General features: G+C 36.0%; 2 protein-coding genes across 6 annotated transcripts in view; one reads left to right on the top strand and one right to left on the bottom strand.

Moving 5' to 3' along the window:
* PHF3 (PHD finger protein 3) overlaps nt 1-18,500 on the bottom strand; it is a 1,103,753-nt gene that overhangs the window by 470,426 nt on the left and 614,827 nt on the right. The window lies entirely within an intron of this gene.
* The window catches only part of RFX6 (regulatory factor X6), a 58,060-nt gene continuing 40,776 nt past the window's right edge, over nt 1,217-18,500 (top strand). For all 5 annotated transcript variants that reach the window (XR_014804897.1, XR_014804896.1, XR_014804895.1 and 2 more), the window contains exons 1-6: nt 1,217-1,474; nt 1,738-1,894; nt 4,577-4,700; nt 6,381-6,442; nt 16,957-17,034; nt 18,471-18,498. Coding sequence is in view for 2 of the 5 variants with exons in the window: in XM_021089145.2 (XP_020944804.1) it covers nt 1,252-1,474; nt 1,738-1,894; nt 4,577-4,700; nt 6,381-6,442; nt 16,957-17,034; nt 18,471-18,498 (672 nt within the window). In the remaining 3 variants the exon portion in view is untranslated. The remainder of the gene's footprint in view (nt 1,475-1,737; nt 1,895-4,576; nt 4,701-6,380; nt 6,443-16,956; nt 17,035-18,470; nt 18,499-18,500) is intronic.

Here is an 18,500-nt window from a genome sequence, read left to right as displayed (position 1 = left end):
ATGCTAAAAATGGAAAGGGTCAAATATAATCTTGGCTTCTTAGGCAAAGTAATGCTCTTATATTGTACTATTCCTCCCCATAATTCACCCTTCAGCCATCCACCACCTTGGGTCTCATTTTGTTTTTTTCTATGTTATATTTTGATGTAATATATTTTAATATTAAATTAAGGTTCAGGGGTGATTTCTCTTTCTAATACTCCAAATGAGGATAACAGGTTGTAGGTCTTGGTGAAGTGATCCCAAGCAGGATTCTTGCTCTTTCTGGAGAACACTAAGTGTATAGTAAGCACAGGGTATATCTGTTAGAAGAACAGAAGATGGAAGGAATGAACCATTTGTGGCAGTCAGGCGACACAAACCCCAAGTCTACTGACTGCTCCTTCTTAAAGAGAGAACAGATGTTTTCGCCACACGTAACCCTTGCCATTTTGGGTTGGAAGTGAAAAATGGCGATTTCATTTTTCATTTTAACAAATGTCCAAAGCACTACTACTAGGTTTAAGAGGTGAGGAATCATCGTCAGGGACGCATTTAAATCACAAACTGTAAGGGAGCGAATGCAGCTTTTCCTCCAAGCTCAGGGCCGGGTCCTAGAGGGGTAAAAGGCCCAGCATTCTGCACCCAGGAGCAAGGGCAGTCTGAGATGAGATGGCGATTGTCCCGTCACTGAGCAGAGCCTTCACCAACCCCTAGGATTACTCCAGGAGTAAATCAACCCGGCCAATGTTGTACAAAGATTCTGGGATCTTCCTCTGCTGTCCCCAGCGAGCAGAGTCAAGGATGTCCGCCGATGCATCTCTGTCTCCCGGGAGTAGGGGCGGGAGCAGTTACTTTCCCCCAGAGACGACAGCGGAGCTTTCTTGGTTCTTTCTGGGAGCTTTGGGAGTGAAAAGGGCCTTGATCCCAGTGCAAGATGAGAGAAAGGAAGGACAGAGGGAGGAGATGGGAATGGACTCTATCACTCAGGTTCCTTGGGCCCAGGTGAGGAAGTGAGTTCCGAGCTGAGCTGAAGGCAGACAGGTGGAGTAAGGCCGTCCCGCCTCAGCCCACCCGCTTCACTGGCTGTCTGAGCTGTACCTGTGCCCGGCCTACCTTCCCCGCGACGCCCAGCGATCGCTGCCCTCGGCCTCCGCCCCCGCCCCAGCGGCCGCTGGTCCCCAGCTCCGCCCCGCCCCGCCCCGCCCCGGGCTCCGGGCTCCGCTGGGAGCCGGTCGAGCCGCGGGTGCCCAGGTCTCGGCGGTCAGGAGGATGGCCAAGGTCTCAGAGCTAGAAGACGCCTTCCTGCAGGCGCAGGCTTCTCCCCAAGTTTCTCCCGAAGTCCAGGAGGAGTGTTGTGTGCATCTCCTGAGCAAGGGTTTGCTAGTTTACCCGGAAGAAAGGGTGTACCTGGCGGCCGAAGCGCAGCCTCAGGGCGCCCTGGGCAGCGGGGAGAAAGGTGACGACCCGGAGCTGCCCGTGGGGGTTAAATCAGGTGAGTGCTCTGTCCCTCCTGGGACTTGATTGGGAAGCGGATATATTCTAAAATGGGCATCCTATAATAAACATAATGACTCCGCAAATGTACGTATACTTCCCCTAGGAAAATGTTTGTCAAATAGACATCAAGTCTATGGGATTTGGCATAGCTCTCCTCCGAACGCCCTATAGGCCACCCCGTTTGATGCCAAGGTACATTTAGAGGCTAACTGATTTCGTATCCTGATTTTCTTTATCATCTTTCCGTCTTCCAATCAGAAATGCATTTAAGCAACGGTAACTTTTCCTCTGAAGAAGAGGATGCGGACAATCACGAGAGCAAAACCAAAGCAGCGGATTCACAGCTCTCTCAGAAGAAAACCATCACCCAGATTATGAAGGATAAAAAGAAGCAGACTCAGCTTACCCTGCAGTGGTAAGACTCGCCCACAGGGGTACCCTAAAGCACGTGTTGAGTTGTTACAGTCAATATCTTCAGAATCTTTGCTTTTCTCAATTTTGTTTCTCCCTCATCTTTTACAGAGAAATTTAGAAGACCAATTAAAAATTCATCCAAAACTTCTTTTCATTGACTATTTAGTATAGAAACATATTCTGGTACTGGTGAAAAATGATCTGCAGTGCAAATAAAAACCCCCACTTGGTTCATTATTGATCAAAATTATAATTCCTTAGAATGTAAGAAATAATGTTTTTATGACTTATTTGTTTAACATGCAATCTTTTCAGTTCATATATATTTATTATTTGGTAGTTTTATGTTTATAAAACATCATTCTTAAAAACAGCTTAAAAGAAGGAAGGATGTTAACGTTGCCTTTATCCATAGAGAGCAAATTAAAAATTGTTTATTGGCCCTAAGATGAAATGTACTAAAACTAGAAGACATAAAAAAATCAGTTAAGATGTTGCTAAATGTTCAACTATTTTAATAGTACCTGTCATATATGATTTATTATAGTGAAATATCACTAACTGGACTGTGTGGAAAATCTTTTAAAACCAAGAATTTGTCAGTAGACTCTACATATACAGAACATTTTGTAATATTGGCTCTAAAAGAAACAGGAATCTAAAGTAAAAACATAATACTAAACTTCCTATGTAGTGTGAAGAGACAGAAGTGTTAATTTCCCCTCAAGTTCCAAATAAAATGCAAATAAGTAAGAATATCTATTTGCTGATAAGTTACATTGTGTGCCCTAAACCTTAGAAAAATACAATAGAAAAAAAAGCATCTTAAAATAGCTAGTACATTTTCTTTGACGAAAACATTGAATTAAAATTTGCACATATTAAATTTTTGTGATTATATCCTCAATTCTTTCAAATATTTGAAATATAACCTAAATGTCCTTCTAAAGTTATGGTATAACTATTGAAGTTGATATCACAGCATTTAGATAATTATCTGAAATATTTAGGACACAACTATTTTCTTTAGGATAATTGAGGCAAAAACATTTTGGTTTCAGATATATTATGAAGGTCTCTTGAATGATCACTTCCATTATTCAGTTTAGTTTGGGATAATGGAAAACTTGAGTTTCTATTTTATAAATATAAATGCATTCTAATTAAAGAATAAGTCATACCCCAATTAACGTTGTACTTATGTCTAGCATTATTCAGTATTTTGAAGATAAAGAAAATGCCTACAACATCAAAAAAGCTAGGGAAAAAAGTGGGCATTATATGCATGTCATTAAAATATATTTTTAAATAGTTGAATGTTTCTCAGTTATTTTCATATTTTTAAACTATAAAATGTCATCATTTTTGCTTGAATTTTCTACACTCTCTCCTAAAAAAGCATTAGATAATTTACAAAAACCTAAGTGAGCTATTTACCATCTCATAATTTTCCCTTAAAGTTATAGATTATAGTAGGGATATTAAAAAGTAGAATTGAAAGTTAAAGTGAAAAATCTTCCTGAGTAACTTCAGTTTTCATCGTCAGGTGTTTGGTTTTATGAATACAAATTTTACTGGGGTTTTGATTCTTTTTTTTTTTTCCTTTGTCATAGAAAAATGGATGTTTAAAAAAAAAAAAAAGAAAAATGGATGTTTGATGCTTTACCTGCTTAGGAAACATGTCTTGCAGCTTTTATCTCAAGCACTTTGGGAATGTGTTAAATCAGAGATCTTGAAGCGCTTCACTCAGTTTTAATCTGAATGCACATTCTATATTGCAGTAATTACGATTTTAGTATACATATAAAGGGTATGAGTAAATTTTAGCCAAGATCATCTATTGAAAGTTTAGAAGAATTAAGAGTAGAATCTACAAGTTCTGATTTTTTATTGACCTTCAGATATTTATAACACTTAAATATGTTACTACTTTTATGTAAACTGTGCTTAATTGCAATTGCAGACATTCATATTGAATAGAATTACTTCTGAATTTTCAAAGTTTATATGATTATGTTTATAATATAGAGCTGAACTTATATACATCATGTTTGGAGGCAACTATAGAGAATAACATGTTTCAAGTGAGCAGGATGTTTCAGATAATTATAGTGCTGATTACAGTAAAAAAGGTACAGAGGTAGAAATAGATTAGTACCATTTCAAACTTAAGTGAAGTTAATTTACTCTTATGTATTTTGCAAATAAATGTATCACCATGCTTCCCTAACTATTCAGTGTTCAGAACTAGTTTGTGAATGACAGTAAGAGATTGTAGGCATTTGCCAACCTGAAACCTGGCAGCCTTTGAGAATGTTATTTTTCAAAGCCATCATCTTCACTATTCATATTTGATTATCACAGAGCAAAGCATGGTGAACAGTGAAGATTTACAAAGAAGTAAGACCTATTCTTTGGGATGTGGACCAGGCAGGAGTAGTTTTTGCTTGGCTGTGGTATTTTAACTGCATTAGCAGGTATTCACTGGGTGTCTTGCTCTTCTAACTTGAATCCTTGTGATCCTATTTTTAATAGTATACAGAAAAAAGAAGTCTACTCATGTCTGCTCATGAACTCATTTGTATAGGGTCTGTATTCAAAAGGAACATTAAATCAATGTGAAAGGGTAAAGGGAAGAAGAAATAAAGAAAGGTTTGACTTAATGTTTTGCCCTTTTTCACAGGCTTGAAGAGAATTACATTGTATGTGAAGGAGTTTGCTTACCACGGTGTATCCTTTATGCACACTATTTAGATTTCTGCAGGAAAGAGAAATTGGAGCCAGCCTGTGCGGCCACCTTTGGAAAGGTAAATAACATATTTTGGCTATATTACCTTACAACTGAAGTTATGTCAGGCAGACAGTGTAGAAACAAATTCATCTGATCAAGTTTTCTTACAGAATATTAAGAACTCTTGTTTCGTAAATGCAATCTCTTAAGGGCTGTATTTGTACTATTTGTTTTACCTAGAATGTACCTACTATTTGTTTTACTTTGAACTACTGTATGTTTTAAATATTAAAACCCTGGCTATCGGATTTAATGTGACTTTAAAGAAAGCTCCATTTGAGCCATAATATTTCCCTTCAAAGAGGGATACATCAAGGAGTATGTTATGGCCTGTATTGAGAAGAAAAATTAAGCAGAGGTGACAAGTATCTTGTTAGTGTAATTGTTGACTGTGTTTATTCTATTTCATAAATAGTTCTTCTGATTCTCCACTTGATCTGAGTACATTTACACCCCAAAATCCAAGATGTTGTTATGGGATGGGTTACATTTCTTTCATTTAAAAATCTTTCTCTTTACTCAGCCTGTGTGGTTAGGATGGGAATCTATATAACTGGCATTATTATACTTGTATATGTTGATCTCATTTTGAGAATCGGGAAATAGTATCAATCTCATGGGAAAACCTTGTTCTTTGAGATTCTTGTCCCGCTCTATTGTCCAAGAACCTAGGATATCCCAGAAAAATTGTAGGAAGCTTGGCTCTCAAATATGGCATCGCCTATAAACTAAATCCAAATTCTAACCTGTAGAGGGACTCATTGTCTAGAAAATAATGATGACTCTGGTCTGGCTTCTCAGGTTTTGAAATAAAATAATTAATTAATTTATTTTGAAAACTTACCTGTTTACAGGAGACAGTGTGATAAGTGCACGGTAATCCAGTGATTTAGGTTCTAGCCTAGACTCGAATTCGTTGTGAAACCTGAAAAGCACTTAACTTCCTCAAAACAGTTCACTCATTCTATAAAATGAGGAGGTTGCATAAGACAATTTCTAATATCCATTTTAGCTGAAATATTTTATTAGCATACCTTATGGTTAACTGTTTGGGGAGCCACGAAATGCCTTGAGAATCTGATTAAAAGCTACCAAACCAGTCCTCAAAAAATTAACACATACATGAAGTTTGCCATGGAGCCTTCAGGAGATCATGTGTGGATCTCTTAAGATTCAAGTTAAAACCACCATTTTATGTAGAAGAGATTTTTGTTCTTTGATCAGATGCTAAATTTTAGCCAATTTATTGAAAGGAACATAGAAAATAAAAAAAAATTGAAACCCTCCTGTAAAGATCTAGTACGGCAGAGAAAGCCTCGTGTGTCCTTTCAGGGTTGGAGATAGATATTTAGTTGTGGCTAAATCTCTGCATAGAATTATTACTAAAGAGACCCAAAATCTGCCCACAAAGTAGTTCAGTAAAGTGATAATTGCTTTGCAGTAACATCAAGCCAGAGCAGGTATTGGTATGATCTGCTTTGGCCTTGAGGAGAGGTCAGTAGAATAAGCTCTTCAGAAAAGGACCTCCCTCCCTTTGCTGATGTGTCATTGCTTATCAGTATGTGTGTGATATTACTTTTTCCCGACTAAATATTTATCAAAGTTCAATATTTGCTTTCTACAATCAATTGGTTATGAGAGGCTTGCAGTCGAACCACAGCTTTCTAAAAACTAAAGTAATTGAATTTCTTTTTAGACAATTCGTCAAAAATTTCCCCTCTTGACCACTCGGCGGCTTGGAACAAGAGGCCATTCAAAGTAAGACACGTGGATGAGCACATTTCACATCTGTGCATAGGATGCCTTGTGCCTGAGGATTCACACACTGTGAAATAAGTATTGTCTTTATCAGTGAATAGGACCAGGTATTCTCTTCTTGGTAAAGCAGGCTTTTGCCAACTCTAAGACTTGAAAAGTGGATTTCAGAGTAGCGTTTAAAAAGCAAAATTTACACAGAAAAATCATAATATATTGTTTTTTTCTTATGAAATAATATAAATTAATTTTTTTAAAATAATCTTAAAATCATTACTGCAGGTACCATTGTCATGAAAGGGCAATGCTTTTGGCTACATAAGTGACCAAATGAAATCCACAGTAATTCCAAAGAGCAAGGCCAAAGCCAGGAGTTCAGTGTGTCAGGTTCTTGCTCTGATTTTCCTCCCTAAATCTTTTCTTTCCCAGATCTTCGTTCCCTCCCTTCCTTCCTTCCTCTTTCTTTCTTCCCTCCCTCCCTTCCTTCCTCCCTTTCTCCCCACCTGCTTCTTTCCTTTTTTTGGCAACCCTGAAGTACATGGAATTCCCAGGCCAGGAATCAGATCTGAGCTGCAGTTGTGACCAACATACACCACAGCTGAGGCAACACTGCATCCTTAAGCCACTGTGTGGGGCCAGGGATCAAACCTGCATCCTGGCGCTGCAAAGACGCCACCGATCCCCTTGCAATGCAGCTGGAACTCCTCCTAGACTCTTTCTTAATATCCCCTTCTTTTCCCTTCAAGACAAATGACATGCACAAATGACCCAATGGAAATATAAAATAAGCTTTCACTTATTCTCTCTCGGTAACTTTATAGCTTTACTTTTCTCTTGTGGCATTCCCTGTAGAATCCCCAGTAATAGGTTCTTGTCCATCCATTATTTCTTTTTGTCCTTTGTGTTTTTAGTTTTCCTTTCCTTCTGCCTGCAAACATATCCAGATCTCTTGTGTTGATAAAAATAAAATCATCTCAAACATGCTGTACTCTTCACCATTGCTCTGTTATTTTTCTTCTCTTGGCTATTTCTTGAGGGTAGCTATCTGCTCATGCCCCTTACCTCTGGTCACATGCCTTTCTCCAGCCCATTGATTTACCCGGGCAGAAACTCCAAGGCTCTATTTTTACTGTTACTCATCTTCCTTGATGCCTGTCTAGCATTTAAAGAAAATTTTATTGAAATATAGTTGATATAATTCTTTTTTAGATTCATTTCTATTGTACGTTATTACAAAATATTGAGTAGAGTTCCCTATATGTATAGTTTAATCCCAAACCCCTAATTTATTCCTACTCCCTTTCTGCTTTGGTAACTGTAAGTTTATTGTCTGTGAGTCTGTTTTTGTAAATAAGTTCATTTGTGTCGTTTTTTTAGACTCCACATAAAATTATCATGTTATTTGTCTTTGTCTGACTTATGCCACTTGGTGTGATCTCTAGGTCTATCACGTTGCTTCAAATGGCATTATTTCGTAATTTTTACAGCTGAATAATATTCCATTGTATATATGTACCCCATATTCTTTATTCATTCATCCGTCAATGGACATTTAGGTTGTTTCTGTGTCCTGGCTATTGTAAATAGAGCAGCTGTGAATATTGGGGTGCATATATCTTTTCAAATTAGAATCTTCTCTAGACATATGCACAGGAGTAAGATCGCTGGAACATATGGCAATTCTAATTTTAGTTTTTTAAGGAACCTCCATATTGTTATCCGTAGTGGCTGCACCAATTTACATTCCCACCAACAGGGTAAAAGGGTTTCTTTTCCTCCATACCCTCTCTAGTATTTGTTAGTTGTAGACTTTTAAATGATGACCATTCTGACCTGTGTGAGGTGATCCTCATTGTAGTTTTGATTTGCATTTCTCTAGTAAGTAGTGATGTTGAGCACCTTTTAATTTGCCTGTTGGTCATCTATGTGTCTTCTTTGGAGAAATGTCTTAATTCAGAAATTTCTAGTAGCCATATTAAAAAAGTAAGATGCAACAGATGAAATTAATTTTAATATGTTTTATTTAATCCAGCATATCTAAAACATTATGATGTTACCATCTAACAAAAATTAAAATTATTAATGAAATATTTTACATTCTTTCTTACTTACCAAGTATTTTCAATCCAGTGTGTATTTTACACCTACAGCATAATGAAATTCAGGCTAGTCACATTTCAAGTGTCCAGTACCCACATGTGGTTATTCTGTTGCCTAGCTCAGCCTTAATCGTTTGCCAAAAGATAGATCCTGCTCTGTGAATTCTCTTGAATCTGTCTCTTTGCATTCTCACTTTTAAAACCTAACCTTGACTCTGCCTTTTCTATTCCATTCAATATGATTCTTCCAAGTTGACCTCCTGAAGTTTGGACTCAATCATATCTGTGTCATCCTTAGATGCTTGCGCCTGCTCAGGACAAAATTTTCTCACCTTAACATTCAAGATCCATTATGACTTAGCCACAGACCATTTTCTTACCTTATCATCTGCCTCTCACTTTTCAGCATGTAGCCTGTGTCCCACCAATTTATGGCCCAGTACCCTTTGCTTCCCTCTCCATCATTCCTTAGTTTATGCTGTCTTCCTCCATGGACAATGCCCTTTTCCCCTAGGGGTTTGTTGAAATCCTAGCCATTTAAAAGAATGGACTCATCAGCTTCCTTTTCTTTTGAATCTTTACTTAGCCTCTTGATTCATCATAGGCTCTTTCTTTTCACCTTCACAGCAATTTTTAAAAATTTTTCTTAATTTATTTTAAATTTTATTGGAGTGAGGTTGACTTACAATGTTGTGTTAGAGTCAGGTGTAAAGCAAAGTGAACAATCTCATAGCAGTTTTTGATACCTATCTTAATGCAAAATTAACTTATCTTCTCCCCTCAAAAGATAGTATTTTGAGTATAGGGACTTTGTCTCACCCATTTTCATATTTTTTTCTGTGGTCTACTACAGAGTAGATTATCAATTAATATATATTGAATTGATTTCTATTAACAGTTTTGTGCCCTGAGAAATGAAATGCCAGATTGAAAAAGACAAAATTGGCTCATTCCTTCTAACCAAGTCAGCTTTTTCTCAAAGTTGAATCAGTTTAACATGCCTGATTTTTACTGAATTTGATTTCTATGGAATTGTGTAGGTAGAGAAAAGATTAGATAATGTTTGAAGTAGATAGTAGAAAAGGAGGCTAAGTAATGCAGAGAAATCTTCACAGGATCTACCAGAGCACAGTCAGGCAGGCTGCAGAAAAAGTCAATTAATCCTAGAAGGAGCCTTTAGGATTAGGGATGAATCATTAACCTTGTCCATTGTGACACAGTGAGGCTCCAGTGTGTAGTTTATGTAACAATATGTGGTGACTGCAGGCAATTTGTTTGATATCTAAAAGCAGATGTGAATTTTTGAATTTGAATTTTTCCCTACCTTCCTGATAACTTACATATATTTTTGTCATTTTTATATCATAGGGAAAGTGAAATTTTCCATATGTAAACTAAATATGTTGAAAGATATGGCAAGATTTAGAGTGTACTTTGTAATTGACAATGTTTTGATGTAATTATTCCTTGCAAGATAGCTTTCCTGTCTTTACTTATTTCCAAAAAATATCCTTAGATTCTTTTTATCTTGGAATATAGTATGTCAAAAGGCAGCACTGCCTAGTGGTTAGGAGCCTGAGGTTTAAAATTGGACAAATCTGAGTTTTAATCCGATATTCCCATATATAGCTAGATGAATTGTTCAGCTTTTCATCACTAAGTTGGGTGTAACATTATCTACTAGGTTTGGTGTGAGAATTAAATGAGAAAAGTGTAGGAATGAATGGAACATGAATATGCTTTCAAGCTCAGTATCCTTAATAATGATGGAATTATTAATAATAATTGAAATTAACACTATGATATTAACAAATCAATGCATTAAAAAATCAGCAGTGCAATTAAAGGTTATTATTTATTGAGCAACACACACACACACACACACACACACACACTGTAATCCTTACAATGACAATACAAGATTGGAATTAATTATGTTTTACTATGTTTTACAAAGGAGGAAACTGCAGTTCAAAGATTGCCGACTTGCCCAAGGCCACACAGATACTATAAAATAATAATGTTGGCATTTAAATCAAGGTTTATCTGGCTCCTAAAGTTTGTGCTTTGTCAAATACTGAAGCCTTTTTCTGATAACAGTCATATCAACAAAAGATTTTGTTTAATTGAACTTTTGATTTTTTGACACATAAACTTTCTTTATTTTTTCTGATCTACCAGTTTTAAATGTTTATTAATATATTAGATTCTTTTTCAAAGCTCTAACAACATTTTTTCATGCATCAATCATAAGGCATTTTAAATTATATTTAGAAGTTTCCGTTGTAAAGCAGCGGAAACAAATCCGACCAGGAACCGTGAGGTGATGGGTTCAATCCCTGGCCTCACTCAGTGGGTTAAGGATCTGGCGTTGCTATGAGTGGTGGTGTAGGTCTCAGACGTGGCTTGGGTCTGGTGTTGCTGTGGCTGTGGCGTAGACTGGAAGCTGTAGCACCAATTGGACCCCTAGCCTGAGAATCTCCATATGCCACGGGTGTGGCCCTAAAAAAAAAAAGGCAAAAAAAATAAAATAATAAAATAAATTATATTTATTTAGAGATATGTTTTCTAGAAAATCAGATTTGTAGACCAAAACACAATTTTTCTTTCTGCTTTTAATTTTTCTCCAAAACATTGTATGTGTTGGTGTATTAGCCTCATAATCATCATTTCTATTGGATGTTCAATATTTCAAAAATTTATATTTAATGAAAAATATTTTTGTATCTATAGAAATATGAACAGATGAAACAAAAATGTAAATGAAGTAAGCATACTTTGCTAGTTATTTTACTAGTTATTTGTAAAACTTTTTATCGTAGATTTTTAATATAGTGTCTAAAACATACTATCATTAAATATCTATTGAATGTTTCAAAAATATAAATAAATTTGGTATAATTTGTTTATAGATAAATAATAAGCTCAGCACTCCACCCCTTTGTTCATTCTTACCATCCTCTCCCTGCCAAGAAAACTAATAAGCCCAATGGCAGATTCTGCACATTCTCCACACCAAGATAAAAACTGACTTTACATTTGCGTTTTTTCTTTCCTTCCCTTTGATTATTCCCGATGCCAACAATATTTTCTTCCTGTGCAAAAATTTTAAATGTGGATTTTGAATGAATAAAAATGAAACAAATTCTATAGGTACAAAAGAGTATATAATGAAAAATAATTCTTGCCTCTTTTATGTATTATAGCAAGGATAATCAATCTATCATATTTATATTGATGTACAGAGTGGTGCTAAAGAGTTTTTGAGGTGCAAAGAATAGTAAGATAGGGTACATGCTGTGAAAAACCTTTCACTGTTAATATCCATTTATTTAATAAGCATTTTACCTAGTATCCTGGTGCTGACTAGTCTCTAAAGATACAATGATTAGCCACAGAGCTTATGTTCCACCCCTGCTCAAAATGGCTCAACAGGGTAAAGGAAAACATAGTTGAGCCCACCGAGTAGACTTTGTGAGATTTCTGGCACACAGTTAACTGTTTGATTTGAAGTTACATTTTAATTTCTTGTAGACTTTGATCAGTCAAATCTTGGTTTTCAGACATGATGGACAAAAGCTATTATCTTATTTATTAGCAGTGATTTAGTGGGTTAATAAAACTGATAGGGCAGCTGCTCTTATCATAGTAAGTTATTGCAAGTCCCTGAACAGCTTAATCCCATCATTTCCTTATCAGTTATCATTTGTGTAATGTAAACTAACATCAGAGCTACTAGCTCAGTGGGAACATATGTTTCAGGAATTCTATATAATGACAAAATGGAAAAGAAGAAATATAGGTGCAGGTATAAATTGATCAGCAAATGAAGAAAAGTATTAGACACAAGGTAAATATTTTAGTACTAGAAAAGAGGAACAGTAATTTCATTTGTCCTATTAAGATATAACACACTCAAAAAAAAAAAGATATAACACATTCACTTTCAAACATGGGCATAAAAAATAATTAATAATTCTTCTTTATTCCTTAAATGTCAATAATATCTGCCACTTGACATAAGGACCATTGATGCTAATGAATGAACCCAATTCTGTTAAATAATCAAAAGACTACTTGTGTTACAGAAACATTTTCTTAGAGAAATTAGCTAATCATACCTAGGATTTTAAAGCATTTATCATATATCTTTTTAAATAAAAATAGATAAAAATCATATAGGGAGATAGAACTGTTAGAAGTTTGGGAATCTTTATTTAGAGAATCCTACAGAGTAGGCCTTGAATATTGGTATATATATTTAAAAAACTAGTTATCCCACAATGAGACAAACCTCACTTTTTATTCAACATTCACCAGTATATATTTATGTTATGCTAGACTATTTCTGGCAAATATTTCCCAGCAAGATTTCTTTTAGTGTAATACGTTAATTAACAAAATAATGATATAAAATGTTGCAAGTGAGATGAAAAAATCCATGTATACTTAGCATGAAATTACTCTCCCCAGTTTTATGAGGTTTATCTACTGCTGTTAGGAAGACAGAGAGCTGCTCATTTATTATCTCCTTTCAAAGACACTAAATCATCACTCAGATGATAACATGTTCCTGGACAGACTTTAAAAGGAAGATTAAAGGGGAAATATTATTTTCTTGGAGAAGAAATTGGATATGAAATGTGCTAAGGAAATTTGAGATTGTAGCATACATAAAATTCTTTACATGTAATAGTTGCTCAATAAGTGGTAATTATTTATATTAGTACCTACTATCACCTGCTGGATTTTAGCACATATTAATTTAGTATTGCAGTTCTTTCTTTGTGTGCTTTTGCCCCCCAAGACTATCAACTCCTCCAAGGTAGAGACCTTCGCCTGCCTCTTTTTGAGTCCTCAGCACCAAGCACACAGTAAACACTGAGTACATGTTTGAAGGAAAGAGAGTTCACTCTTCTTCTGGTCCCTATTGGCCAGTGTATTTATAAGACTGTATCGATAAAACATGTTCAGCTACATCAGCCTATCTAAATTAGGAGGCATTGCTAATGAGAAAAGGTCATGTTTCTCATCTGTAGAGTGGAATGTAGCTGACCAAGTCACCTTCCTTGCAATGTGTGTCTGGTTGATGGTGTGAATAAAATACATTACTTAAAAGATATATATGTATATATATATAAAACCTTGTGTCTAAATGTAGGTGGTGGTATTAAATACATCTCTTTTTAAAGATATTCTGTCCTAATGATTAGAAGGGAAGGAACAAAATAATGCAGTTGTTTTATAAAAATAAGGAACAAAAGAATTGTGTAATAAAAATATCCTTTCCTTAAAATTTCTAAGTGAGAGAAGAATTACAAATCCATGTTAGTATTTACTGGGTCCTAAAGGATGTTGCAATTTTTACAAAAAATGATCTCCAGGTGATTTATAAAAATGGAAAACTTGCCTCAGGGCTGGTCAATGTGGGCACTGTTCCTTGACTGGAAGCCAGTCTGGCTCTAGGAAGCTATAGACTAGGGTGGAATTTGGAAGCCTCCATTCCTAGCCTGATTATCCCTGTCTGTTTTTTATCATTGTTTTGAGAACTCACACAGTGATCAGGACATAGTTTGCCCTCTAATATGTGTGGAACTCATGGTTATCCCTTTGCCTTGTTTAATGACTTGTCTACCACCTGTGAAGGCAATGTATGTTTCTTCTCAAAACGCATGGCAAACTACTTTAACATGGTCTAATACTACTTACATATTGAAAAAGGGATGGTAGATGAGAAACAAGAAGATCAAAGTTATAATGAAAGAAAATTTTCAATTTTTAAAGCAACGTTTAACATGTATTGCTTCTGCAAATGGCTAAAATAAAATTATTTAAACTATAGTGTCTATAGAACAAACAGTATGCTTTGCAAAAGAACATGAAACTACAATGTATTTCCATTGTAATAGATGAGCTTTCTTTATTTTTTCTAATATGAAGATACCAAAAGAGGTATCTTAGTTCTAAAATCTCAGAAACATATTTCTAGTTATTTGACTTACATTCACTAATTCTAATATGCTTGGCTAAATATCACCTAAATCTGCTCATTTGTTATGGTTTTGAGGTATTTCCCTTATTTTCTATTAATACAGCTGCTTTTGGTAAGGTCTTTTTGACTTCAGTTTTCTTCTTTTAGTTTCTAATTAGAGATAAATCAGTTCAATATTTTGGAGTTTACTTAAGTGTCATATCTCCTTCTTCTCTCCCTTTGTTCCTATATACCTGAGAGGTTCTTTTCCTTCATTTATCCAGGGATTATTTTCTTAACTGTAAAAATCTACCAGAGGATTATCTTCTTACCTGAACAGAAGCAGCTTTGTCCTTCTACCAAAACCAAGGACTTGAAATCTTGTTCTCAGCCTGCCACACTCACCAAATATCTTCATTAACCTTGATCACTCTCCATTACTGTTTTAGCTCTTTCTGAAAACATTTATTATATGTAATTTCTTTTCATAATGAAAAACTCTTTCTTCTCCATCTCACATGGAGGCCCAGGGTCATCAGAGGCAACTTCTCTTTGCCGTGGTACTGCCCTTACAACTTAATAGGAAAGAAGCCATTTCTGGGCCTCACACTTTGGAGGGCTCTGTTCCTGCCCTCCCCGAGCTGGTCTCCTCTGCAGGAGATAGGAGTCCACAGTCTGAGTGAATGTGTCACCCAGAGGCTGAGTCCTCTTTCTAGCCCACATTTCAGGTCCCTGGGGCCCAACAATTCCCTGTCCAAACAGCCTCAGGCCTGGGCTATGTGGGCCTCTTCCCTCAAACATCCTCAGGAGACAGACCTGATGGAAGCCTGGGGGCAACTCTTTGGGGTGTATGTGAAGTGGGTCTTGGACATGGGGACTAAAGTGCTCATAAGAGGCTCTTGTGGTGAACAAAGGAGCAGACGCTGAAAGAGAAGGGGGTTGGGGTGGCTCTTCCCCCACCATCATGCTTCCATGTGGAACTCCAAGAGTCTAGTATTCAAAGTTCACATCTACCTACCAGACATTATAGAGGTACATTATCAAGATAGGAGGACAGGGACATTTTATTTCACAATTATTTCATAATTCGTTAACTGGATTTTTTTTCTTTCTTTTTTTTGGCCATGCAGAAGTTCCCAGGCCAGGAATTGAACCTGAGCCACAGCAGTGATGACACCAAATCCTTAATCACTAGGCCACCAGGGAACTTCATTAGCTTGATTTATATATTTTAAGTAATTAGATACATGGTATATGGCCTCCATTGTATTCTCATCCTGACCCTTGAGAAGATTTAGGGGTAGATTGCTCTGCAAGTCCCTTTTTTATTACTGAAGTCAGCAGAAGGGCCTTCAAAGTTAGATTCTTCATTGCTCTGTCCACTTTAAACTCACATGTTGAGGCTAAGAAATGAAGTTTTAAATATGATTACACTGAAGTCTACTGAAAACCTCCTCATTCTTTTATTTCATTACTGTCCTGATCTTTAATGAATGTAGATTGAAACTGTAGGTAACCAAATAGGTAATGGTTCTGTGTGGTGGGCAGAGGGAAGAAGGGAGAGTGAAAGCAGAAATACCAGGGTTTGGCTACCCTCTTGAAATAACCACTCTTTGACTACCGTTTGTATCAGTTTGTAGCATTTGTACTTGGGTATGTAGCATGTCAGGAGTCTGCAGTTTAGGAGAATGAGGTTGGACTTGAAACTCCATGAGATGCTGTATTTGCCTGTGGCTCAGGATCCATAGATACATTTATAACAAAAAACACTATTATTTTCCATGTTTCATATTTCCATTGATTCATCACATAGGTATTTTCCCCCGTTGCTACACAAAAGTTTGAAATTAAAATGACCATGAATTGAGCTTCTCATTCTTCATGAGGAAAATAACTTGTAAGGGGTCACGTGCTTCATACAGACTCCCATGCATGACATCAGCATCTTCCTCACACATACTCATGATGTTGTACTCTTTTCTTCATTCAAGAGATGTATGATGGAAGGAAACCCACAGCTTTCTTATTCAGTTGACTAAATTCAAATTGAACCAACCAATTTGCAAATAGATACACTTGATGTACTTAGACCCAGTGTCTACATTTACAAATTTATGTGCCTACAGTTAAGTGCCTGCAATTGTGATTTTTTTATTGTTGTTGTTTTTCAAAACTAATTTTTTAAGAAGTTTGAGGGGGATTGACAGTGAACAATTCTCCATCTATTTCACACATGGAGCCAGAAATACCACCATAAGTAGGGTTAGTTACCATTAAAGAAGGATGAAACACATCAAGATGCTACTTGAAGAAAATCAAGAAAGGAAGATGCAGATCAAGGGGTTGCCATTCTTACTTGCTGTTTACCTCAGCAAGTACTTTAGTCTCTTTTTCCCCTTCCAAAAAATTAGATTAACACACAGAGCTGGTTCCTGTTCTTGTTCTAGGTATCATTATTATGGGATTGGCATCAAAGAGAGCAGTGCATATTACCATTCTGTTTATTCTGGAAAAGGCCTGACAAGGTAGAGTACCACTATCTGTAAGACAAGTTTTCTGTATGTCTTTAAATATGTGTAATATCTATTGAATAAAATGACTTGCCAATTTTGCTTACTGGAATGTTTTAAGTGTCAAACCTTAATGTCAACTTGGTATGGACATTTTCAATGATTGGGTAGTTTATGTAATTTGTGATCATTAATGAGAGATTGATGGTGAACTAGGTGTCCCAGAGAGTTGTAAAACAGAAATCAGGGAAGCAGAATTGCTTATCGATTAGTATTTATTTATAAATTGGAGTCTTTCTTCAAGGTAGATTCAGTAAAATATTTTACTGAATATATATTTTACTGAATATATATACATTATGTTTTATATATATATTTTTTCTTTTTTTTAGAGATAACCTGCTTTAAAGATCTGTGTGCTTGGATAGTGCCTTACAAAGATGAAAAGCTTAATCATCTCTAATCACATATACTTTGATAGACCAGCTTACCTTAGGAAGATAAAGCCACTGAGTCTCTGTGAAAAACAAACAAACAAACAAACCACAAATAAAGAGAAAGAACACAATGCTCTAATCTGCCATCAACTATCAGGATGAGGTTATTGTCAAGTAAGGTGGCATCCAATGAAACCAGTGATAATAAGCGATTAACATTTTTTAAAATACCAGAGCTCTAAAAAATTTAATCTGCATCTGAGATTACCTATGATATGATTTACTTAGAACTGCTCTAGCTCCCAAAATAATGGATTATGTTTAAAAGTAAAGTATCTTGTGGGAGTTCCCCCGTGGTGCAGTGGAAATCCAGAAATCCAACTAGGAACCATGAGGTTGCGAAATCGATCCCTGGCCTTGCTCAGTGGGTTAAGGATCTGGCATTGCTGTGAGCTGTGGTGCAGGTCACAGATGTGGCTCGGATCTGGCCTAGGCCAGCAGCTATAGCTCTGATGCAATCCCTACCCTGGGAACCTCCATATGCCATGGTACAGCCCTAAAAAACAAAAAATAAAAAAAAAAAATTTTAAGTAAAAAAAAAATAAGTATCTTGTGGAAAAGAAGTAATTTTAGTCACTAAAGTTAGTGATACTAAGATGAACTCAGATATTAGCAAAGAACGTAATAGCAGCTTGCGAGCTACTCTCACTGTGAAGTGAAATCCAGGCTGGAACACACATACATATTTAATATCAAGTGGTTTTTTTTTTTTTTATTGTCTCAACCCCTACCTGACTTCGTTAAATACCCTTTATTTTACTTTCCCTTAATAGACTTACTTTTTTAGTAAGTTGGGAAAGATGTTTGAGTCCCTTTGAAAGTCAAACACATTTCCTCAGACTTATTTCACTAAAAGTGGTATAAAGTTACTACTTTTATAGGTCCTCTGCATTTCCTTGATAGCTATAACTGTACATGTATTTTTAACTAATGGAAAATGTTCTGCTTTTTAAGGTTTTCTGGAAGCAAGCTGAAGAATGAGGT

Source organism: Sus scrofa, chromosome 1, assembly GCF_054392235.1.
Source record: "Sus scrofa isolate SSC_HxYL_T2T_F1_AM1 chromosome 1, Sscrofa_HxYL_maternal_Yorkshire_Landrace_v2.0, whole genome shotgun sequence".
Taxonomy (NCBI): Eukaryota; Metazoa; Chordata; class Mammalia; order Artiodactyla; family Suidae; genus Sus; species Sus scrofa.
This window is presented reverse-complemented; position numbering and strand designations above follow the sequence as displayed.